The following is a 25767-nucleotide window of genomic DNA, read 5'->3' as shown; positions in this document are numbered from 1 at the left end:
CAAAAAGAAAAAAGTTTAATTACCTAACTAAGACTTATTAAAATTACATCTACTCCTTCTGCCTCATTGAAAAATACAGTGTTTCCACATCGCTTTTTTTAAAAGTTGCATACTGAACATTCGGCATCCAAACTAGTTGTGATGTCACAAATCATGCTCTTACATACACAAAAACTGAGATTTAAAGATCCCCTCCAGACATGTTGTAAGATATAAAATACTGTGCATGGAATAATATGTGTCTGATATGTTTTTTTCCACAAAAAAGTCCAATTACATCATTAAAATCCTTTTTCTAATCTCCTTTTTCTCGCTCATTTAAAAATTCAGAATCTGATCAAAAGCACAAAAGCCGTGTCCCCATTTGGTAAAATGATGATTTTTGGGTCAATAGTTGAGGTTATGTTAAAGGTTAGGGCAGTAAGCAGTGGTTAGGGTTAGAGTAAGTCTGCAAGAAATTAATGTAAGTCTATGTAATGTCCCCAAAAGTGACCATGATGTGATAAATATATGTGTGTGTGTGTGTGTGTGTGTAGGTCATTCACTGTCCCTCGGGTTAATTTTGAGACGTTATTAAGCTCTTTGAAATCTGAAACTAGAGTTGAACTTGTTCCTTCTTTCATTGTTTTGAACTTATTCCACTCTTTTTATTCTGTAGCTTTGAATCAGCTGTGTGTGTTGTTTTTTTTCTCCATAAAACTGTGTAACTGATTTAAAATGCAAACACAACGACTAAATCTGGGTCTTCAAATATATTTGACCTTAAGTCGGAGAAAAATCCTTGTAATCCTGTAATAATGCAAAACACAAAACCTGTTAAACCGGTTGGAAGGGGGAAGTGCACGAGCAGATACCTGGCCCGGTGAACGAGCAACGTCACCACCGCCCGCATCCACTGAGATGGAAAGAATGAGGAAGACGAGTTCCCTTACCGGGTAGAAAGGATAGAGGTCATTACCAAGAAAACAGGCTTTCTGTTGAGTTAACTGTAACTGGTTACGCGTATTAAAGTGAAATAAAGTTCGATAAAACAAGTTGTGGAAACTGGAGTGATGGCGCGCGGTTGTACGGGGGGCTGGTGTGCTCGGTTTGTGGAGCGACACCAGTCAGCGCTGAATTTTGCGCTGTTGGTTACCGGATACATCCTATATCTCATAATCGGCGCCGGCATCTTCTCCGCCATCGAGCTGCCTTACGAGCACCAGCTTCGCCAGGAGCTGAAAGCAGCCCGGCGGGACTTCCTGAACAACAACACCTGTGTGTCCGACGCGCACCTGGAGGAGCTGCTGATCCGCGCGCTGGAGGCCAGTAACTATGGAGTATCCTTGCTCGGTAACGACACAAGCAACAACTGGGACTTTGTGTCCTCCCTGTTCTTCACCAGCACTGTGCTGACCACCACAGGTGAGGACACAGGTGTTCAGACACTGTAACAGTAACAAGGAAAGTATTGTATGCTTGAGAACCACTGTTTTAAACTGGCAAAGTGGGAGCACTGACCTGCGAGTGTGCATTTAATCTGACTATTTTGGTATTTATTTGTTGGACTTTCCAATTAGTCACGATTTATAAATTGCTTTCTTAGTTGTAACTAATGGCTTCATAGCTAAAAAAAAAACAAAAAAAAAACAAAACACCCCAGACATTTCCAAAAATATAAAACACTACTGAAAAATAATTTGTATCTAATAGTTTTCCCACAAAAAAGTTCAATAATCTACTTACACCTTTTGGGTTGCCTGGTTGTGAAAAATAAACCCTCTGGCTGGTGTTTATCCTTATCTGTTTGTTAATAATGCAGTTATAAATGTTGGTAATCTATTCATAAATACTTATGGGTTTCAAAGCCATCAGTTACACATGTTATCCTCCACAGGTTTTTCTGGAAGTGGTCAGTTAGAGAGTCCTCTTAGTGAATTAAAGAGTGAAAAATGATGCAGAGGAAATTTTCACAATCTGGCAACCAAAAAGTTGTTCTTGTTCCTGACTTACAGTTGAGTTATAAAGAATTTGTAATTAATTTAATAACCAGTGATAAAGTCATCCGTTACAACTTAAAAACGACTTTATTAATGGAGACTTATTAGAAAGTGGTTTTGTTACGTTTTATTTTCCATCATGAGGAGGAATCAACAAGTAAATGACTAATGAGAATTAAAACCCATGAAGCTCTATTAACACATACAGTAGTTAAACTGTGACTTCTGCTAAAAGGAACACATTAAAATCCATGTGTGCATACTAACTTCCACACCAGGTGCTCAAGCTGTAAAAACAAAAAGAAAATAAATACACCTTGAGGTGGACGTGCAGTCCACGCCTTTACTTGCAGAGTTTACCAACCTTTGTGTAAACAGTGTCACGGCTCTTGTCAATCAGACGTATTTGTCTGACGAAATAAATTGTAACCATAGAATGTAAAAAAAAATATGGATGTAGTCACTGTGACGTCACCCATTGGTTTGCGAACTTCTGTTTTGAAGCCTCGAGTGTAACGATCATGGTAGCGATTTGACCATCGCCACCTTGGATTTGGCCGTCGCCATGTTTGATTTTTGGAGCCAGAAGTGACCATATTTGAGAGGGTGGAGCTGACCATAGCGCTAGCTGCTTGCTTGGTTGGCACGGTACATTTAAAATCCATGGTTAACAGTGATAATGCTAATGCTAATTGTTGTTAGCGAAAAACACACCTGAAACCGTTAAAACAAAATGTACTCACCGGAAAAACTGATCGTCCGACTCATTGATGGGTCTTTTATTACAACCAAAGGCGGGACAAGACTTTTTAGGCGACCACAATGTTACAATTAACTTTAATGAAATGAAAACACACTGTGAAATAGCAGCAGCTACGCCCATACGCAATGGTTACGTTACGTAAGCAACGTTGTCGCCGTGGTGGCGACTTTTCAATCACAACGTAGCTGCGCCCTAAAGTATACGCTGCTTTATCGTCTGTTTTACTCTAAATGGGGCCATAATTTACTAAATGAACATCATGCTGTATTGAAGAAGACTTGAAACTAGCAATTGAGACCATAAACTCATTAGGAAACAATTTACTGAGGTAATACATTTAGAGAGAACTGGGGACATTTTGTCATAGACGTCCATATAATCGGACTTCTTTTTGCAGCCAGTGGAGTCGCCCCCTGATGGCCATTAGATAGAATGCAGGTTTTTGGCACTTCCTACACTGTGCAGTCATACTTGCAGGGAAATGACAGCTATTTTTTTTTTACTTACAACTAAGACGAAGTAAACCACCAGACAAATTCTGTCAAAGAGGCCAACCTGGGATGCATGCTATGAAAGTAACTAACCCTAACCCTGGCCCTCACATACATTATTATATCATACATTGTTATAAAGATTATTCATTTAGCCTATTATTTATTTATGGAGTTAAGATCAAGTCTGTCCTGGATTGAAATTGTCTTACAAGAGGACACATTTCTGTTGAATGAACTTCTTTCTTTCTAATTATTGTTTGACAGGAGGAAAGTGACCTTTAGAAGAACCCCACCTGTAATTATTCCTCTGTAATTAAGGCCGTGCTGCATTTTTGGGTGTGTTTTCAGGTTATGGCCACACTGCTCCTCTCTCAGATGAAGGGAAGGCTTTCTGTATCTTCTACTCCCTCTTTGGCATCCCTGTTACCCTCTTCTTCCTCTCTGTCGTGGTGCAGAAGATTGTGGCCCTGGTGACCCGACGTCCAGTGTCCTACTTCCACCACCGCTGGGCCATGTCTAAGTCAAAGCTAGCCACCATCCATGCCACTTGCCTTGCCATCATCATGACCCTGTTCCTCCTCATCATCCCTGCTTGGATCTTTGTCAGTCTGGAGAAGGACTGGAACTATCTTGAGTCTCTGTATTTCTGTTTCATCTCTCTGACAACCATTGGCCTTGGCGATTATGTCCCAGGAGAGACCCACAGTAAAGAGGCCATCCCACATCCACAGCTCTACAGACTGGCTATTACAGGTGAGTAGGGGACAGAATACACTGTCATTGCTGTCAGGTGAAAGCCTTGTATCTCCAAACAAGATTGAGAGTACTAGCAGCTCCTTGAGGCTGAACTTAAGGTTTCAGTTTCACAAATATGATGATTTAATGCTTTGTAAAACATGAAAGCAAACCTAAAATGTTTGGGTTTTGGGATTAATCAGCACTAAACACAAAATACAGCTGAAGATGAGGTAAAATTCATCACTTTTACTGGTATTTGTTTATGAACAATGTATTGGACAAACAAAAATTTTGGTCTCATGATGGCGCAAGATGAAAAGTCAGCAGATTACCAAAATCATTAGAATACATAACCTGGGAACCAATAGTGTGCCAGTCCTTACAGGAGATGTTGAGATATTTTGCTGCATAAGCAAGGTAGTGCAAGAAGAAAAGTCACCTAAGTCATTGGGATTCATCCTCTGGGCACCATGAATGTCTAACAAAGTTCATCCAATGGTTGCTGAGATATTTCATTCTGATCCAAGATGAGCGTAAGAGCCACACTGCTAGCATGGTTCAAAAGCAAGGGAAAGTCAAAGAATAACAGAAATTTTCTTTTTTATTCCTTTAATCATGTTGAGGTGTATTGACCCCCACGCTGAGAACCACTGCCGTAGAGGACCATGTGATCCTTTAACTGAAATTACAATTTACAAATCACAAAGTGTAAAGTACAAATGTTCACTGATCATTGATAATATGTTCAATGTTACCATTGTAGCTTTTCTGATTAACAGGGTTACACAAAGAAATGACGGCTCACTGCTACACCCTTCATTCAGGGACCAAGCCTTGGTTTGATTTTATTAGTCACACTGTACTAGTGTTTGTTTCCTCATGTTGCCATTGTGTGTGTGTGTGTGTGTGTGTGTGTGTGTGTGTGTGTGTTTACTCTTCCAGTCTACTTGCTGCTGGGCTTGGTGTGTGTACTGGTGGTCATGGAGACGTTCTGCGAGCTTCCCCAGATGAGACGCCTCAGACAGAGGTTCTGCCAAGAAAACGTGCGGGAGCTGGACTCTGAGACCACCAAAATCATCGAACGGGATCAATTGAGCGACCAGCTGACTGACCCCATGGATCACGTGACAGATCACCTACCGGTCATCCCATCTGTGTCAGAACAGGCTGCCTCCCTGCGGCAGGACAAGTTGCCACCTTACAGTCCAGCATCAGGACTTTCTGTTAATGGAAAACCGAGGTGACAGATTGGGCTGTCAGGGAGTATATCTGACTTACATTGTTCATAAGGGGCTGGTCTATGCACTTTTGCTCTATATGTGGCTGCTCAGGACATACTTGCTTGGACCTTTAACAAAACATAAGTGTATAAGCAGTCTAAGTCACTTAATCATCTAAAAAGTGATTTCTTTCTGCCATTGCCAACACCAACAGACATTTGGTGGACTAAAAGCAGGAACCACCCACAGATTATCAGAATGGCATTGTTTTCTTGTTCTCCCCTGTTGCTCCATTCCCGGCAGATAAGAGCTGGATCTGTGACACAGAGGAAGGGCTGGGCCCACAAACGGATGGGAACTCCACAAGTTTCCACTTCCCGCCAAAAGTCTGGATGCAGTAATTCCAAAGCGGCACAGTCTGCTCTAGAGGATTTCACACTCGCTTTTAGCACATTATATAATCTATGGCAGTATTTGCATAGGAAATGTGCCTTCTTGGAAGCACTAAAACACTACCAAGAGAATCAGAGGTACCATCAGTTGGCCTATTGTACGGTACAATGTTTCCAAGAAGATGATCAAGATATAAAGGAATAAACATGTTTTTCTTCCTGGTTGCTTGTAGGTGATGATCGCTATGCAGCTCCGGATGACAACATGCTGAAATATTTAATTGTTATAACTGTAATGCAATGTGCCTTTTAATCACTAGAGGGCAGCACTTTCATTCTCTTTACACATTTACATGAGGTTGCCAAGAGTTTAATTCTCATGCTTATGGGAGTATTTCTTAAAAATGTAATTGAGTGGCAAGAATATGTCATTGTACAACTAAGGGTGAGGGAACATATTGTAGAAAATACTAGTTTTAAAAAATAAATTGTAGTTTTTTAATTATATCCCAGTTTACAAGTTTTTTTACTCACTAACAAAGCAGTGGAAAATTCATAAGAATCAAAAAACATTATATATATTACTTGTCCTCCAAAGATCATTTTGCTGTTTTCATTATCATTTTGTGGTTTATGACAGCTCCTTTTCATAAAAAACAATCTGGACAAAGTGCAAATACATTATTTATACATATTTTTACAAATTACAAATGACAAGTGAACCATACATTATATATAAACTTGGGTTATTTTATTTATACAGTAGCATATTCACATCATAATTCAAGACACATACATGCAGACTTATGTTGGTACACACACTCAAGCACACATTCTAATGCCCATTCAAACTTCAACACACACTCACTCATTCACTCACTCACTCATAGAAATTGTCCTTCAACCAGAGAAGCAGAGCGAATCCCCCAGAGAGAGAAAGCATTTGTCCTTCTCTAATATCCATACAAGCAGGTATTGACTTTTGACCTCCCCACAAAGGCTAGGAAGTGACAAGTTGACTTTCTTTTCACCAATTGGTAGAATAACACCCACACCAACACTGACACATACACATTCCCTCCCTGGCGTCATTCATACATTTCTGTGTGTGTGTTTATATTATCTGTGGCTGCTTAGAGCGACAAGGCCAGAGAGGGCGCAGGCTGAGGATGAAGAGGACGAACAGCAGTATTGCGATAATGGTGACGATGGCGACGTAGCCGGCGTGGGGCAGAAGGGGCGAGTCAGGAGCCTCGGCTGGAATCATGTTGGTCAGATTCAACATGTAGCCCAGTGTCCAGCCTGCATCACTGCCTTTTATCTTAAAACAACACAGGAGGAGGAAAAACTCAGAATCTATACAGAGGAACTCTGAAGCTGTTCTGGCAGCTCTTGATACTTTATTTTGGTTTTTCCTTTAATTTGACACCCATCTAGACTTCTATTTAAAGATGTTTTGACACACATTGAAGACATATAACCATAGGCAAAGGTTAAGTTTGCTTTTAAATTGATAAAACACTGAAAAACTAGCACCGACTTTGACTTTCTATGTGTACAAAAATATTAAACCTGGGGGTTTAATATTGAATACACACCTACTGTAGATGTACACTAATCGCATGCATGCACACAGGAACATTTCAAGTTCATTTGACTGAAGCATTAATTGTACTGTAACTGGAATAAATGTAGGCCTGAGTTTTTCACATTCCTCCTAAATTTGCACTTGCAGGTGCAAATATTCTTTATCTTAGACCCAACCCTTACCCTAATCTTAATTATTTTTTTATCATGCAATAAACTGCACACACTGATACCATAGCAGGTTTCATTGCACAACAACATCAACACAGACAGAAATTTACATTACAACACATTATCATAGCTTATACAGAGCATAAAAGGAGTGTGCTGGGTTGGACAGAACAAATGCCAACAGTTTTATAACTCATATCACTGTACAAGCACATTGTGTTACATACATTGATTATTTTATTATATTCTGTCATACACTAAGTGGCAAGGCTGCTGAGGGATTGTTAAGGAATCTGCCCCCAAGATAATAGAGCATAGACTTTTCAGCTACTTGGCTAATCAGTGATGGTTTATCTGTTTACACCAGAGAAACACTTTGCAATCTTAATGGCATTCAATGGATTGAAGAGGCAAAACCTTTGAGGGCAATTGTTTGTTTGGATTCAAGTTGATCACTAGCCAGTTTGAAATACAGCCAATCAGAGTGCAGCTTACCAGATATTTTGATAGAAGTACAACAAACATCATAATGAATTCAAATGATGGGACTCGATGTATGATATTCTTATGGATACCAGCACATAATTGAATAAAAGGAAATTAATTAGATAAATTTGCCACACTGATAGAACAGTAAACTTTAGTAAGACAGAAATGAAGGGTGTATTTAAGTATAGATTGAAGGAAAGGTGGCAGAAGCAGTAGGAGGAAGAGAGAATGAGGCGATGATTTTATAGGATTCATAAAAAAGAAGAAGCAGGAGAGAAGAGACAATGATATCCAAGTTCAGATTTGGTCAGCACATTATTCAAAATAGAGAAAGGTTAATACAGAAAGATGTTACTTTTGTGGAGAAAAAGAGACTTTAGAACACTTGATGCTTCAATGTTCAGGAGATGAATGTTACATTTCTTTCATTATCTTAGAGGAACAAATCTGATAAAGAAGACATGGTAGTTTGTGTGTTTGTTTTTTAAATTGTAATTCATTATTGTTATTAATAATAATGAGTCCTGAACCACACTCCTTACCGGTGGCTGTAATGCACCATTTCATTGTTTTCCAACTACCAAACAACATCGAGAGGAAGAAGAATTTACTTGGCAACCACAAAACTAGTAGAGTCCAAAGTCCAGTCCAGTACTCCACCTGTTTTATAACTGTGTTGTCATTAATATCCTCTGGGAAAGGTCATATAAGTGGCTGGCCACCAAAAATGTAATTCCTGATTTTCAATATGTTAACATCAAATTTGTTTTTTATGCTAAACAAATAATTGGAATATTTATGTAAAAACATTTTGATAATAGCTAAATTTAATACACATAAATGTAGATATTTGATGGTCACTCCAAAGTTCTAAGCCTTGGAAAATGGTTTGAGACTTTATTTTAAATCACTAAGAAAACTACAGTATAAAAATGCCTGAAGACTATATGAACAGATGGCAGTAGGCTATATGTTATGTAGCCTAAGCCTAAGGAAATGTATTTATTTTACTTTGTTATATTTGTGTTAAGTTGCTGCTGCTTGGATTATTTCTTGTATGTTTTATACAGATGCAATGACTGTATGTAAATAAACAAACAAACAAACAAAAAAACTCCAGGTGGCTGTAATGCAAGAGAAGAAGAAGAAGAAGAAGAAGAGGAAGAGGAAGAAGTAGTGCTGTCCAGTCATATTCATGTAGGTGTACAGAGTAGCATTTTCAACCTGACACTAATCTTGTTGCTACTGCTGTGTTGATTTGATATTCATACCAACACTGTGGCCCAGCAGGCTACCTTAGCCTTGCTGTTGATATGAGTTATTTTGATTTATTGCCTCTCATGCTTGTGGGTAATGATATACAGTTGACTGTTAAGTTTGCCATGACGCTGCTGAATCACATGCTATAATTTGCATTGGTAATAACTGAGACATAATTTCAAGAAGCAGACAGTTGAGCTCATTTCTTGACGCTTGGTTGAAGTTTGGCACATTAAACCCTACTTTCTAGCTTTTAGGGCTGCAGTTTATGACTCTTTTTATTGTTGCTGTTTTATAGTTTATTGTTTGCTTATTTATTACTAATGTCTTGCTGTGTCCTATTGCTCTGCATGGCTTGCGCACTGTCTTTGTGGCATCTGTTGTCTTCTGTCTGTAATTTTTAGATCACTTCATTGGCTTAAAGGACTGCAGTGATAATGTGTGTTGTCCTTAAAAATAAATAAATAAATACATTAATGAAAGAATAACATTTTCATTACTAATTATTGGTGGGTCTATATAAAAAACAAAACAACAAAAATTGTGAAAAAATGCCACTCACAATTTCGATTCGTAGAACAGTTGACAAATTTCTGTCGATCAACTAATCAATTAATTTTTGCAGCTCTTTTGCTTTAATGTCCCAATTTAGTGAATTGTTGATAGCCTTATCCTGTTATGGGCTGAAATGGTTTTGGTCATTGCTTTTGTTTTTTTCCTGATTGTGTGGATGTTGTTTGGGGGTTCCCCATTGCCTTGCAGAAGCTGTGGCTCGGGAGGAAGAGCTTGTTGTCCAATAATCGCAGGGTCGTAGGTTTGATCCCCAGCTACTCTACTTCCCATGTTGAGCATGTTGTGCCTGAACAGGACACTAAAACCCAAATTCCTCCTGATGGCCAAAGCAGCGCCCTGTATGGCAGCTTTGCTGCAATTTGTCCGTTAAAAAGTACTATTAAAGTGCAGTCCATTTACTATTCCAGGGTTGTCTTCCTCACATTATTTCACATAATTTTAGCTAATGTTGGCCTCATGGACACAATAAAGGATAAGTAGGAACATTCATAATTCCTCTTCCTCTTTAAAGCAGTTTAAAGCTTAATTTTTCTTTATATCATATGTTTTTTTCTTTTGCTATTTAGCTTGCATCTAACAGCTACAGTAGTATACACTGAGTTGAAGAATATTTCCCTTGTATGAAGAAACTATTATCTTGCTGTATGATCATCTATCTCAAATAAGAAGTGGTAGCATTTACAGGAAATTACGACATGCTTGCTGCTTCAGATAAGTTAGATACTTTCAATGTTGAATATTTAGATACTGTTAGTATCTTGCTTATCTGCATCTTGCCAGAAGGTTGTCTCTGAGCTTTAACATTGATGAGAAGGACTTTGCTGTTTGCAAGAAGGGTGAGTGACACTGGCTCGGCTGTTTTGAGGGGTCTTATCTGCTCCTTGCCATTACTTATTAAACAGAGAACATATGTGTCATATGTTTTGGGGGAGTAGTTTTCCCAGCAGAATTCTTTGAGAGCTCCCTCAAAGAGGAGGGCCTTTTTCAAATCTAGTTGCATAACCATGTGCTGTACATGGTCAATGTCTTGGCAAGGACCAGCCAAAATCCCTCACTTTTCAAAAACATCTTCACTCTCAACATCTAAAGCTCAAAAAGATCCTCACATAGATAAAAATAGCCTACAAATGTGCACACACACACACTCACACAGAGTATAGTGAAGGTCAATATAGGATATGGCTTGAACAGGGAGATAAGAAGGGAGTGGACTGTGATCTACTGACCTTCTTGATGAATTTTATGTTTGAGTAAGTCTCCGAGGTGAAGTTGTATCCTTCTGTCAGCAGGGTGACGATGTATGTGCCGGAGAAACAGTACTCAGCCAAATACTTCACTTTTACTTTTGGATGCTGCTGCTTTATCTGTTCAAGTAGTTCAAATGCAACGATAACATCAATGTACAGCCTAAGCAAGAGAACACAGATAAGACACAAAAGTGCACAAATATAGCTGGAAAATGTATTTTTGTGAGTGTGTAAGTGACACATAAATATGCCCTCCAACCTGCTGCCAAGGGGTAGCGCAGTAGTCTGCTAGCTTTTGCTTGACAGTTTTCAGAGGGATGGATGTATCAGTCAGATTGAGGAAGTTCATCACAAAGTAGTAGGCAGAGAAAGCCTAGAGTGAGGGGTGTGGGGAGAAAAAGAGATGATGCAAAAAGGAAATTAACTTGTCCTCCTGTCTTTAGCAAATGAAGTAAACAATTTATTAATACTCAATTCTAATTATTTACCACATCAGGCCTTTTTCTGGCCTCACTGACTCTGATGTCTTTGTTTTGCAAGACACTGTGACAAACAGAATAGTTGTATATAGCCATGCAGTTACAGTAGTTTTGGTTATTTATGCTTTATTTAGTCAATAAATCACCAGTAACATATCTTGCCAAGAAAAGTATCCACATTGTTCTGAAAAACACACAAACCTCTCTGTAAACACTTTTTATGGGAACTATTTCTTCAGTAGAGAAGTGCTCACACAGTGAGGTCTGTGGATGTACTAGAGTAACTGGGACACGATTTCTATAGAGAGATCTTCAGCTGAATTTTTCATATGCATGTTTACAATGCTATGAATGCCACAAACAAAATATTATTCACCTCCACTATAGAATTTGCAGAAATCTCAAAGATGGATAAAATAAAAACAAATGTATCTGCATGGCTTATTACCACTAAAGGTATCAGAAAATGTAATATGTGGGTGAACCTAATCTAATGGTAAATCACTTTAACATTGAATTTCATATTTTATCATATTCTAATGCATCAGGATCAGGAACATTTGGGTGAACAAGTAGCACTCACTACTCCAACCATCAATTATTAGAAAGGCAAGTCACGCACAAGAGTGAAGTTGCTCAGTGGCCTGTGGTTGTTACAGATTGAAACTGAAAGATCTGTATGTTGTATAATCCCTGCGTGCTGTTTCTGTAACCCTCCAAACAACACACAGTGTATCATAGGTCACTGATGTATGCTGATAAATAAACGCTGACAACATTACCCCAAATGGCCCCTGCAAAACTGGCTGGAAGACCCCGTTGAAAGAGCATCGGCTGTATTTGCAGTCAGTAAAGTTGAAGACTCTTTTGACAGCTTTCTGGCATTCTAGGAAGTTTCCTGTCCCGTTGTGATAAAAGGATTCAGGAGCATTTTTGGGTGTCATGTCTGACACGCAGGGGCTGTCATAAAGGGCTGTGTAGTTCTTTGTCTCATTGTAACCAGGGTGGAAACAAGGATCTGATACTGTTTCTGGACCTGACTAGGAGAGAGAGCAAGATAGAGAGGGAGACAGAGAGAGGAAGCTAATTGAATCTGAAGTCAGCTTGAAGTCAGTACCTTTTAGCACATTACTATCTCTCTCAAAGTTATTAAATTATTAAATCTTGAATCATCTGATTAGAATAGATTTGAACAGTCCATTAATGTTGACAGAAGAAGTTTACCTGAGTCTGGTATGCCAGCGTCATTTTTAACACTTGGTCTTTCCCGTAACACAGGAAGCTGTTTGTGTACAGATTATAACCATTTCCATAGAGTCGGAATGTCACAGAGTTGCTAGGTGACTCTGAGCCATTATAATTATCAGAAACAAAGCTAATCTGAGTGGAGGCCCCACCAAGGTCAAGAGCTCCTGTGGTTTCCAAACCCTGCAGCACAGACAAAAAGGCATTGAAGTGCACAGCAAGAACATCCTGACTGACGCACACAAAGCACATTTGAATGTGGACATATTTGCATGAACATGCATGCAGACATACATGTGCAGACCTGTTTGAGGCGATCATCCAAGTAGTTGACTGTCACCCAGCCGAAGGCTCCCTCTTCCTGACCACTGAGGAGCCTCGCTCCTTGATAGGAAAAGGGGAACTTTTGCAGGGCCTCTGCCACGGCTTCAAAGACCTTGGCTGACGCCGAGTGGTTCTCAATACTACATGCACACACACAACACAAATTTATTAGAGTGATTCACATCCATATGTCAAATCAATACACCAGCGCATAAATGATAAATAGACTAAATCGTATACAATAGACTTGACAGTAACATATGCACTGCTCTGGCAGTAAAGTTCATGTGGAGATAAATCACGAATAAGCACATGGAAAAAGGATACAGATAGCAGCACTTTGACTGCCAGTGCAAACACAATTACAGAGTTAGGGATATGGTCACAACAATGTCAGCATGAAAAGGCATTCTGTATTATGTTTTCTTCTGGAGGCATGCCTGATGTGTGATTATATATGTGGGGTTGTGTGTGTACATGTGTGCTGTACCTTAGCAATCTCATTCCAGCAGTAGCTCCCAGATAAAGAGGGGTCTCCTGGTGTCTTTTTACAGGGACATGCTCCATGGCCTCCTGCATGCATGCACTCAGAGAATCCCCTGCTTTCCACGGAGTGGATGCGTAGCTGGAGATACCCGGACCTGTAATAAGAACCAAAATGTCAAGAGGAAGGTGAAGTCATGCCACCTAAATTTAGCTGCCATAAAACATAATAAGAGCCTTCTGTTCAGAGATGCTGGCCTGCTGGAGAATGGAAGGTCATCTGTACAAAATCATGAAGTGGCAAGGAAAGCTTGGTGAAGATGTTATCATGGTCTTCTCGTAAGCATGCATGATGCTGGTACTCAACCCTGAAAGTTCTCCTTTGTATTTTCCTAGTGGCCACTTGTAGAGTCTGAGGGTATCACTGATTAGATACCCTCCCTACTTGAGAAAAGGTACACATGTTACACACTTGGCTGGCTTAACAATAAAGGAAAGAGTAACAGGGTAGATACTAATGGGTTTAAATTCAAATGATTGATAAGGTGAGGAGTCTGTGGGAGTCCTCTGTCTGTGACTTATGAGAGCCCTCTACTGTAACCTTTGATTATGATTTAAATTAAATGAAGATGGACTCAGAACAGTGTGCTAAAGCAGTAGTTAAATCAACTTGCAGAAGGGAAGCAAGCAAGAGTCCGTTTGAAAGACCTGTCTATTATATGGTGTGTGTTCAAACATGCTTTAATAATTCAGCAAGAACAACTGATTGCATAAGAAAGGCACTCTGAGGCTGGGGCGCTCTAGCTCCAGGACAAAACAAAATATAACTTTACCTAAACACATACATACATACTAATGGCTTTATTAATGATTCATAAAGCAATTGTTAATGTTATATAGACTAGTAATTGGTAATGTGGAAAATTGCTGCAGGTGTGAAAATCTCTTTGGCTGGTTTATATCTTTCTTCAACATAACATTCTTTGTATTTACAGCTAAAGCTCTTTAGTTCATCAGAAAGACCCATCCAATGTCTGTTTGACCACTTACTTTCTGGGAAAAAGCAGCAGAACATTCAGACCAAAATCCAGTCATTAAGAACGTATAAACATTTACAACTCCAGACTTCATGACATATTTTAAAGCTTAACGCAATGCCTTTTACTCGGCTTATCAAGAAGTGAGTAATTCATGGGGAGTCACGGGTTGCTCACTTTATAATGGGCCATCAGGTTTGCAGCCAAAATAAAAGTAAGTCATTAATAAAAGCATTTTCCAATACAATAACCCAGGTCTGGAGTTGTAAATGTCAATATGTTTTTAATAGGAAGACTTTGATTACAGATGCCCTGCAGCTCTTTTACAGAACGTAAGCCATTTAGAGCTGAAACATTTACTTGAACTGAATACTTGATCAAAATTAATCACCAACTACTTTGATGAATGAATCATTAATCATTTAAGTCAGTTTTAAAGCAAAAATAGCAACCATTCTCTTGTTTCATTTTCTCCGATGAGGATGAGGATTTACTGCTTCTCTCTGTTTTATATAATTGTTAACAATTTTGTCCGACCAACAGTCCAAAACTCCCCAAAATTCAAAGACATTTAAAGATGTCACTATGGACTTTAGGAAATCATGATGGGCATTTTCCACTGTATTATGGCACTTTACTGACCTAGTGATTAGCCAAATAATTAAGAAATAAATCAGATTAACTGATTATGAAAAAATATAGTTAGTTGTGGCCAGATAAGAGGATCAAGCAAAAATGCTTCAGAAGGATATACACCAAGCAAAGAAAATCTGGAAACCTAAAAGTTTTTCATATAAGTGGCTTATTTCTGATCTATCAATGACCAATAAATTATTTAATAACCATCAATGAAGCCATTCATTACAATGTGTTAACCCGGTTAAGTATTTCTGATTAGAAAGTGGTATCAAGTTCTATTACAAGCATACTGTATGTCAGTATTTACCCATGAAGACATTTCATCAGTACAAGCAAATATACTTATATAGATGTTCTAGTGTTGCAGAATTAACATATTTATTTACAATGAACAAACTAAGTGAAGTATATGAGTATATATTCTTACATACTTCATTAACTTAAATATTTGGCTTAATGTGCATGCACTTAGAAGTGAGGGCTAAGTATGTTTTTACATGACACATTGTGTAGTGTATACCTTTAACTTTGCAGGAATGCATCTGTTCAGCTCTGCCAGTGTCGTTATCCTTCTCTGCTGGCCACTGATAGATATACAGAGCTGTGTGGGAGGATCCAGCATCCAGCACGATCCCATACTGATGTGGAGACAGAGTGAAGAATTCCAGCTCAGCGCACAGTGAAATAAATTCTACATGAGTGCCATCCAAACTGACTGATTATATGTTCAATATAAAGATGTAGGTTATAGTCTACTGACAAACTTCCCGGTATATACAGTATATGTGCAGAGAAATTTAGTTTAATGCTGAAACAAATTAGTTAAACAGCTCCTTAGACACTGTAATCAATAACAGCTGTGAGACTCATAGCAGATAAGGGTTTATGAGGAAAAGAAGTGGTGATTTAATATCTTTATCAACATCCACCGGCCTTATTTGGTAGCTTTTAGAACCAGTTGTACAGATTGAGGTCATATTGACAAGAGACCATATTTGGCTTGTGGACTTTGGACAGACATCCCACTGTAAAGCAGCGACCTCCCACACAGAGTACAGGCTCCAATATTTTACTCTTTCCCTCCACCATACCTTGTACTTTTGGGGTAGTGGCTTGTTCTGCAAAACTGCTACCGTCACCAAGGTAACAATCGCTATGACGCCAATCACAGTGATGATGATGGTCACAGGCGATTGCCAGGGGTTCTTCTCTTTCATCTCTGAGAGCGGGGGTGGAAAGACAGACAGATAGGAAGGAGAGGCGAGAGGGAAGCCGTGGTAGAAAAGGGGAAGATGGGGACACATTGGAGAGAGAGGAAGAGGTGTGTGTTAGCCAGACTTGCATCCAGATGTGAGTGATGTCACACCATGAGAGAGTGTTTGTGTGGGGGTGCCTGGAATGTTTAATTGTGTTGTTTTGTAACCAAGGACTACAGATGGATCTCCGATTTGGTGTGTCTGAACTCGTGCCAAGCTGCTCATTGATTCTAGTGAGGTTGTTATTTCAGTCGCAGCATGCTTAAGGGGTATTCCCTTCCTCCAACATCACCAAAGTATTTAGCTAATGCTGAAAGATCGACAGATTTCCACTTTGGAAAATGATTACAAGGAAACTTGTTTCACAAACATTATTGTGGAAATACATGAAGTGTTTATACAACCCAAGAGAACAATGGGCTTAAATGAAGAAGATTTGTATGATCATTCCACGGAAATGTTGACACATTATGATGATGGCAATGAGTCAATGTTAGCCAACAGTAATTAATAATTTCAACATCTTCTTAAGTTGTTACTGTATTTTAAAACCTGTATTTGGTTGCTGTGTCTGCTCATACTTTGTTTTGGTTTCCATTCCTTCCTAAGTACTTGAGTTTCCACTGCTACTAACTGGATTTGAAACATGCACAGAGATCTGCACAGGTGCTATTTTAGATAATATGCACTTATATATTCACTGTTTATAAAGGGACAAAAAAAAAGAGCGTAACAGGCTGCATATATTCACAAGGCTATTGTAATGCAAAAGACTGAACAAAATACCGGCATGAATTGTAAAACACACATACACGCGTCTGTTTGATTATCACCAAGGTAAGTAAACTGGCAGACACTATCCAGGTGCGCATGACAGCTGGCAACACAAGTATTGTTGAAACTGACCTGACTGTACAGTACACATTTGATGAGGACATACAAAGGCACAAACACACACAGCTGCTTTTCTGTTGCGCTGTATCAGCAGGACCTACAGCTGTGATAGTAGCACAAACCTGACCTTTGTCTGCTTTAGGAAAACGCAAAAAGACTGAAGATTAAAGCATATTAAAGCAGAGAGTCAGTGGTGAACGGAGAGCGGAAGAGAGCACTTACCTCTGTTGTCTACTTCAATGAACTTACCACTGATGGGGGAGGGAGAGGGACAGCGAGAGATAGAGGGAGAGAGAGAGAGAGAGAGGGAGAGAGAGAGAGAGAGAGGGAGGGGGAAGGGAGAAGGAAAAAAATGGGGAGGACAGGAAGAAGAGAGAATGGACAGAGGGAGGTAGCAGAGTGATAAGATGAAGTGAGTTATTTTCCGTTGTAGCCGGACAGAGGATTAGAATAGAGCTCTATGTGTGTGTGTGTGTGTGTGTGTGTTTGAGTATTTCTGGTGGAGCAGTTCTGAAGCACAGAGTTTGGCATTTCCTCCCCAAGCTGGGGCAGCCGGTCACTATGGAGACACAGTTAAAAGTGTGTTTGTACGCGTCACAGCACTCTTGTGTGCATGTGAACCCCTTAAAAGGGACTCTCTCTTTCTCTGTGAACTAATGAGAGTCACTCTCCAAAGCACTACTCTCTCCCTCTCTCTGTTCATTCTGTGGGTTGTGTAGGAGGGGAAGTGGGGACTCCCTTGTTTAGCTGCTTTTTTATTACAGGCAGGCTGTGATGTCATCTCTGTGACGGATCGGAATCCCCTGCTTGTCTCTTAGACCGTTAGTGTGTGTATGTGTGTGTGTGTGCGTGCGTGTGTGTGTTAGAAGAATAAGGGCTGCTGTAAAGCAAGTGTGTGTGTGTGTGTGCAGACCCAAAACATGACTTGCCTGCAAATTTGTTGATCCATTCACAGATTCATTCCCTTATTCCCCTCTGATTCAACACACTTTGCAAATACACTTACAATATATTTAAACACGCACAAGAGAATAACCGTCAACTTGTCATTTATATCACTTCTCTACTAACTTTCCTCGCTGGAGAGAGATGTGTGACTCAAAGCCTCCCACATTAAGGAAGTACAACCATACACAAACATTCAGCCACCACAAAGTATCTTGTAACTGTTTGACATTGTCAAGGAAACAACCAAAGTTTATTGCTATGATTGTTCTTTTTAAACATTACCCAGGCACTAACATCCAGAGACAGTGTGACTATTTATTGATTTATTCACTGTGGATTCTGTCAATCTTTTTAGCATGAGCATTGGAAATTACTGCCACACTGATTAATCTCTTTGTGGACTTTTAGACTTTAATTATTTTTAACAAATGACACAAAATACTGCCACAATGGTCACAATTAATTTTTTAAAGCACAGTGAGAGACAAATTGTACAAATTGAATGTATGAAAGAGAGAGAGAGGCATGTGACAGATCTCCAGCTGCTTTAGGCACAAATGTGACCCTTGACATGACTGACTCTCTGACATTTGGACCCCTTCAGATGTCAGCCATAGACCTAGAAAAATACAAAAACATGTATGTTGTACATTGTCACTACAGCGTCTAAATGGACGGTTCATAATTGGATTCAGATTCAGTGCTCATCTCCAATTTTTCCAGATAATGGAATCCAAAAAATCCAAATCTGGCCAAAGCAGAGAGGGGATGGTCCTGAGCAAGGAGAAACAACTACACTACCAGGCGTGACTTGAAACATCTGCCAGTGAAATTAACAAGCCCCATAACATTCCTGTTTTTAAGCAACAATACCTCCGTAAGGCATGTCTGCATTGGCCTCAGTTTCCGATTCTTAATGGATGTTCCTCTCTGCTGCTTAATTGCTAAACCTGCAATAGTCATGGGTGGTCTGGAGTAGTAGGAGTAATAGTGTCCAGTAGACTAAATGGTGTTTTAGAAGCTTTTTTGTGAAACTTTCTATCTCAAAAAGTTAATAAAACTCAAAATTTGAAGGACTGTCTAAATATTTGTGTTTTGAGCCGAACGTAAGGTTCAACTTTAGATCAAAATTTCAACATGTTTTGCCAACTAATCTTTTGTTTCTCCTTGAGTCTGAGTTGCACACAGTGAGAATTCGTAATATATCTGCCAAGTTTGTTGTGTACACTAAAGCCATGAAAGCTAGTTAATGATGTTAATATTTAAAACTGAAGTTGAAAGAATGACAAAACTGATTAACAACTCAGTATTTCCAAAGAAGTTGAGAAACACACTTGGAAACATGAAAGGATTTTGTCAGTGAACGCAAAATAGACATGGACAGCTTTTATATAAAAGTACCCACACTGGTGTCAGCCATCAAAAGGTAAAACAGAGCCAGCCTGACTGGAGGTCCAACCACTAACCAAGACTGTCTGAGCTACAGTACATAATACAAGCCCAGCATCTTGCTTCAGTAGGATTATGGGATAAATCAAACATTTCCTCGACAGAGTGCAATCGCAGTGAAGCAAGAATATAACTACATGTGATTTCCACAGATGTTAACTTGTTTTACAACATCTTCACATGCCTTGATTTTTATATACTCATTAACTATAGTTGCTGTCTAGCACATCTAAAATGTATGAGAACATCTGCTGTTTGAAGTAAACAAGCCTTGGCATAAATGAAGATTCCATTAATGACATCTTGCTCCAATTACAGAACCCTTGTTTTATTATCGTATAAACCAAAGTCTAAGAGGGAAGTGGTAACAGTAAAGCTGTAAAGGTGCCCGGGTCTGACCTGAACCTCACCCTATCCTTCCAGTTACTGCCCAATTTAAGTCTCTCTTTAAATTGCTTTCGGATTAAAAGAGGGAGCCACTCTTTCACATTATGTGCAATCACTTACTGATGACAATGCTGTTTGGCAGCCGACTAAACACAAACACACATGTTGAGACAGAAAACAGAGCTTACCTGAGCAGCAGATTAAGTGCATGAAATCATAAAGGAACTCTATTGGAGCATCAACACGGTCACAACACAGGCTCTCAGGCTACAAAAACACACAAGGTTTGCACTTTTGTGCTTGAGGAATTTTATTGACATTTCCTAATGATCACAACCACATGCCTTACCCATATCATTAGCATATGCTCAACCTAAAGCTAGTCTGTTTTTAATTCTTGAACAGCTACATGATGGAATAAGGACAAAATGTCCTCACTTTCCAAAACTATCGGCGCGTGCAATCTCTTATTCACAGGCACACTGACTTGCACACACACACACACACACACACACACACACACACACACACACACACACACACACAAAACACATATACACGCCATTCCAGACTTGCACACACCACAGTGTTTCCATTTCAGACCCTTGTGTAAACACAAATGTAGTGTTAAGGTGAGGCTAGATTGGTTCAGACAACAACATGAGGAAAGACAGTGCACTGGGAATGAGAGAGCACAGAAAAATCAAAGTGGAAAAGAGGAGAGAAGAGAAGGAAAGACAACAGTATAACATCTGTTATCACTCAATGTATCTGTCTGAGTCTTTTTTAAGAACTTAATGAAATAATTTATGAGTTAAAGAGATTTTTAGTGAGCTAAGTTAAATAAACAGTCTGTGCTTTAATGAACGTTTACATCAGGAAGTAGGAAGTTAACAAAAAGGAGAAAACGATGAGCACCCCCGCAGGAGGACTTGATATTTAACATTAACATCTGTTGCCTGGTGTAGGATAAGTGTTTGTTTAGATTAGCAGCATTCAGATCATTCACCTACAAAAACAATATTCAACAACTCTGACATGTAAAATAATATTCACAGTGCAAAGCCATTTTGGCTGCCTAACACACACATTCTTCAATTCTCATGATGAGCACTGACTGCATTCATTCCATAATCCCTAAAATAAAATTTAATCCTCACTACTCATCAATCATCATGTTAATATAAACCTAACACAGATGCAATTGATTCTAAATTAGGCTAAGTAGGACATTAGACCAGACGAAGTGATGTCATCCTCACTTTGAAGTCCAAAGTTCAAACTGTGTTAACAATAAAACGTCGATAGCTACACACACAGACACAAACACTGGCCCCCTCACACAGACAGAAAGGCTAAGATACAGAGTTCGACTTAATCTTCTCCATCTTCCCACAAAGAAGCACACAGGTACGGAGTTTATAATGGCAGTATGTCGAAGCCCTGCCAGGTCCTTGTTTATTTTTCTTATGACATATGACACATCGGAGTCTCCACCCCTGTTGATAGGAAACTTTGCACTCATAAATCTCTCAAGACAAAGAGATACAGAGAGGAACAGAAAGAGGAATAGGGATAAAGGGAGGGCGTTTTGAATCAGCAGATACAGAGAGGGTTATTACTTTACGTTCTCCGATGAGTCAAGGGGTGACACAGCTGGGGATCGACTGTGTGGTTTTATAATGATGGGAAGACGAGACAACAATGTCCCTTTAAGGCATGTCTTAAAGTTGTTGTGCCGCTTTGGTGGTTAGGCCCTAACAAGTCCTAAGCCTTTGAGTGGACAGGTACATGCACATTGTAGAGGTAACAGATGTGTTAATTAGGTGTAATCACAGTACTTTGCCTAATTCCAGTGGTGAAACAAGTGTTAAAATCCTGACTACAGTGGATAATTTTAAATGTAAACAGGTTTCGACTGCAAAACGCAATCGAGCATCTAAAGTAAAAGTACTCATTAGAGTAACAACAAGAGTAAACATTGTGTTTCCACATTTCTCAAGATTTACGATCAGAAGGAAGGAAACGAGGAAAGGTGAAATAACAGATGCAAAGACGATAAGAAGGAGGGAAAGATTTAATGACGTAAGGAAAGAAGGAAATACAAAAGGAGGGAAACAATAGGAATACATAAAGGCAATAGTGATATTTTAAACTAATGTTTTGAATGTTAATCTGCAAAGTAATTACAATTTTCCTCTGAAATGTGGAGGAAACTTCAAAAATCTCACACCAATACACTATGGAGTTGCTCACATGCTCAAACCTGGAGGCATGACCTAATGCACAAGATCTTCCAGTAAATAGCGGTGCTTTAGAATGATGGATATGAAGCACTTACTGTGTTTGGTCAGTTTAATTCTGGTACTTAATCACTTGAAAGTAAATGGACACACATGCATGTACACTCACAAAAGTCAAGATAATAACTATCTTCCCCATGGATAAACACATCCATCGTTGCAACACAGTTGTGCCTCAGTACACAGCGTCCTTGAGTTGTCGTTGCAACTTCCACTACATAAGGCAAACCCTTATTTGTCTTAAACAATGAAGGAGCCGACAATACTCACTCAGCAGCCCTATAAATACTCTTGTTCAAAAAGCTATTGTAAAACAGCACCGTCTGCCTTTTTTTCTGTAAAAAGGGGAACCTCTGGCAGCGTCATATGATGAGAAAGGAGAGGAAACGACCCTGCCCTCTGCTGTCGCTCTGCTTGCCATAGGGAAGTGGTCTGTTGTTACTGGTGTTCAGTCCAGTGTGACCTCGCCGACAGGACACACTGACACTAACCCTGGGCTGAGCTGGTATACCCTGACCTTCAGCAGAGAAAAAAAACAGGAACTATTGCACTTTCCATTGTGTAAATCATCTTGCTGAACATCTTGGTTGGAATGAATATAATAGCCCCAAATGTAAGAGAGAGAGAGAGAGAAATGTACCTCAACTGATAAGTTATCAGTCACTGAACATAAACAAATTGACATTTGTATACATTTCTTGGGGATTGTCCAAACATTCTTGAATTCAAAATGGGTTACGTAAAGGGTGAAGTCACCCAAATTACAAAAGAACACTTTCACTTGACTTTAGCGGTGTTTTGCCATGCAGACAGTTTTGGTTTTTATCCACATAATACTCAATAATAAGTGGAGGTGAATGAAATTTTATTTGTGGCATTTAAATAATACTTTTACTAAAAATCCAAAAAATCTAGCGAGCACCACAAATGAAATTCTATTCACCTCCATTGTAATGGGGTAGAGACAGAGACATACTGTATATCTTAAAACATCAGGACATAACATCAAAACTATTTGCATGGCATATTATATACATATATTTTTGTAATTTAGGTGAACTGACTTCAATCCAGAGAGTCACTGATACCTGAGTAGCCTAAAACAAACCATATAGGTTTAAATAATATTTGGCACAGTGAAGCTCTGCTCTTATTCTAAACATCAATGACTTGTCAACAAATGCAGTTCCCATTCTGGGTCATACGGATCACGACAACATGATTCTAAAACAACACAATTATTAGATCATCTTATCAGATATATTGACAACTTTAATCAACTACTGTCAAACGCATTCACTTATTCAGATAACATTCCTCTCATTCACATGCACTTTCCATGATAAACTACCATAAACCTCACATGATCTTAAGAGTGTGTGTGCCACTGTGTTTATCTTCAGCAACTTAATCAAACGGACCTTCATCCACCTGCTAACTCCCACTTGAACGCACGCGCACACACACACACATAGAGACACCTGCTTAATGCCGCCTGTATGCACACTCAGGCATATGCTAAGGAAAAGTCACACACACCTGCCCCACACTACTACACAGCTGCTACATGCAGTAAAGCAAGTCACACAGTTGGAAGAGAACACACACTCACCTGATACTCAACATATAGACTGCTGTTTCTTCCTGCTGCTGAATACACTGAGTGAGAGGGATTTCCTGTTCTTGTGTGTGCATGCACGTGTGTGTATTTGTATTTGTGTGTCTGTGTGTGTGTACCAGTCATGGCAGTACACCTACCTCTTTGTGCAGACATGGGTTCTTTCTCAGCAGCAACACAATGCTCTTTCTATTCTTTGCCCCTCTCCCTCTCTCTCCTCTCTCACACTCTTTCTCTCTAACCCTCTGTCTTCCTCTCTCTCTCTCTCTCTGGTAATACAGCTCTGTGCTTGGTCTAACGTTTTTCAGCACCTCCTTTCACATACACTCGCTTTATTAGGAGAAGCTGAGCTTCCCTCCTCCCTCCTGCTCAGCCCCCTCCCCTCGTTCCCTGGCGCCTTTAGCTTTGTCTTCTATTTACCCCTTTTTTATCCTCTCTCCCTACACCTTTGTCACTCTCATTGCCGCTGTCACTCATTTTCTCGTTTACCCAATTTCTGCTTCTCCCAACTCTCCCGTTCTCCTCCACTGGTGTCTTTAAAAAAAAAATCATTTTCCTTCTGCCTCTCTTTCTTTGCCATCTTCTCTGTCTTGTAAAATTGGGTCAAACATGAAAGCAGTGTTAGATCTGGATGAGAGCTGGAGCTGAAGCTGCGAGGAAATTAGATAAAAAAAAGCAGTGGGTGAACTCAACCTCCTGCTTAAATCCTTGATACTCAGCACTCTCATTTTATCAATATAAATTTAACTCTGTGTAAATTAATTGGTGTCTTAATGGCTTTACTGAAGTCTTTAACCTCAAATGCAATACCTATAAAATTAACACAAAGGGGCATTATGTACGATTTCTACATGCAGAGCAGCATGACGCTTTCAGTTCAGGAAGACCTTGAGTCCATGGCCATGGCATGAATACTGCTACCTGTGTGTTGTGTGTGTACAGACTGCTTTTGTGTGTGTTTGTTATACTCTTTCACCAAGGCGTAAAAACAAAGCCTTGCCTGTTTTTGGAGCCACAGTCACAGGAGAGAGAGTCCAATTCAAATTCACACACTAGGGTGCACTTTAACCAAGGCAATAAAACACCACTCCTCTGAAAAAAATCTGTCACCATCTGAAGATTACAGTTAATATATGGGTGTGATCAGTATGCATGCTAGTGTGTATAGAGCAATCAGTACAAGTGGTATTGGGGGAATGCTTTGGTATTGGGGGAATGCTTTGGGGGTTTTTTTTAGATTCGGACCACAGACGGAGGTATTATTTTGCTTAGAGCTTTTGCAGTGATAGAAGACAAGCACACATGGTTATGACAACAGTAATCCCCATTTAATGATATTCTAAATGTCATGTAGATCATTTCCTTCGAGATGGCAGTAATTTGCTTTTGTTCAGCTTGAATCTGTAAACGCTCAGTCACTCTGTCACTAAATATGAAAATCATCATTAGTCATGGTAAATATCTATCTATCCAGTGGTGTGCACAAGGGGGAGGGCGGGGGGGGGGGGGGTTACTGCCTCTGTTTTTCATGCTCTAAGCATCAAAGTCCAAGTACCCTCATGTCCCCTCTAGTCGTCCAAATTTCCCTCTGCTCTGTCCAAGTACATCTCTAGTTAGAGCAGGCGTCCCCTCTGTGCTGATCTGGTTGGCCCAAGTGCTGCTCTGATGAGCCCAAGAGTCCTTTAGGTCTGCCCAATTGTCCCTGCAGTCTGGCTAATTGGCCTTTGGCCGATCCAAGTTGCTGCTAAGTGGCCACCTGGTTGCTTAAAGGAATAATTTGACATCTCAAGAA

General features: G+C 39.6%; 2 protein-coding genes across 4 annotated transcripts; one reads left to right on the top strand and one right to left on the bottom strand.

The window, feature by feature from the left end:
- Positions 1-558: 558 nt before the first annotated feature.
- LOC122971427 (potassium channel subfamily K member 1-like) lies at positions 559-6093 on the top strand. Its single transcript, XM_044338071.1, has 3 exons — positions 559-1404; positions 3585-3989; positions 4917-6093. Exons 1-3 carry the CDS (start codon positions 1053-1055, stop codon positions 5216-5218), a joined length of 1059 nt encoding a protein of 352 aa, XP_044194006.1. The 5' UTR covers positions 559-1052; the 3' UTR covers positions 5219-6093.
- Positions 6094-6315: 222 nt separating this feature from the next.
- On the bottom strand, positions 6316-24269 carry entpd1 (ectonucleoside triphosphate diphosphohydrolase 1). Of its 3 annotated transcripts, none has more exons than XM_044338068.1 (10): positions 24116-24269; positions 16212-16339; positions 15641-15758; positions 13452-13602; positions 12942-13101; positions 12617-12820; positions 12175-12432; positions 11173-11286; positions 10893-11030; positions 6316-6907 (listed from the first exon to the last, which is right to left on the bottom strand). In XM_044338068.1, the coding sequence occupies exons 1-10, from the start codon at positions 24129-24131 to the stop codon at positions 6701-6703; spliced, it is 1494 nt and encodes a 497-aa protein (XP_044194003.1). In that variant the 5' UTR covers positions 24132-24269; the 3' UTR covers positions 6316-6700. The 3 variants fall into 3 exon arrangements, with proteins under 3 accessions (XP_044194003.1, XP_044194005.1, XP_044194004.1); XM_044338070.1 differs by lacking the exon at positions 24116-24269 and adding an exon at positions 23970-23993; XM_044338069.1 differs by lacking the exon at positions 24116-24269 and adding an exon at positions 17493-17597.
- Positions 24270-25767: the final 1498 nt, after the last annotated feature.

This window comes from Thunnus albacares, chromosome 20 (genome assembly GCF_914725855.1).
Source record: "Thunnus albacares chromosome 20, fThuAlb1.1, whole genome shotgun sequence".
NCBI classification, from domain to species: domain Eukaryota; kingdom Metazoa; phylum Chordata; class Actinopteri; order Scombriformes; family Scombridae; genus Thunnus; species Thunnus albacares.
This window is presented reverse-complemented; position numbering and strand designations above follow the sequence as displayed.

Excerpts from the sequence above, each read along its gene's own strand:
- LOC122971427 (XM_044338071.1), top strand. The coding sequence starts at position 1,053 with ATGGCGCGCGGTTGTACGGGGGGCTGGTGTGCTCGGTTTGTGGAGCGA. Across the intron at positions 1,405-3,584 it reads CACTGTGCTGACCACCACAG|GTTATGGCCACACTGCTCCT; the intron begins GTGAGGACACAG and ends GTGTGTTTTCAG. Across the intron at positions 3,990-4,916 it reads CTACAGACTGGCTATTACAG|TCTACTTGCTGCTGGGCTTG; the intron begins GTGAGTAGGGGA and ends TTACTCTTCCAG.
- entpd1 (XM_044338068.1), bottom strand. Across the intron at positions 12,821-12,941 it reads TGGATGATCGCCTCAAACAG|GGTTTGGAAACCACAGGAGC; the intron begins GTCTGCACATGT and ends TCTGTGCTGCAG. Across the intron at positions 11,287-12,174 it reads TTTTGCAGGGGCCATTTGGG|GCTTTCTCTGCCTACTACTT; the intron begins GTAATGTTGTCA and ends CCCTCACTCTAG.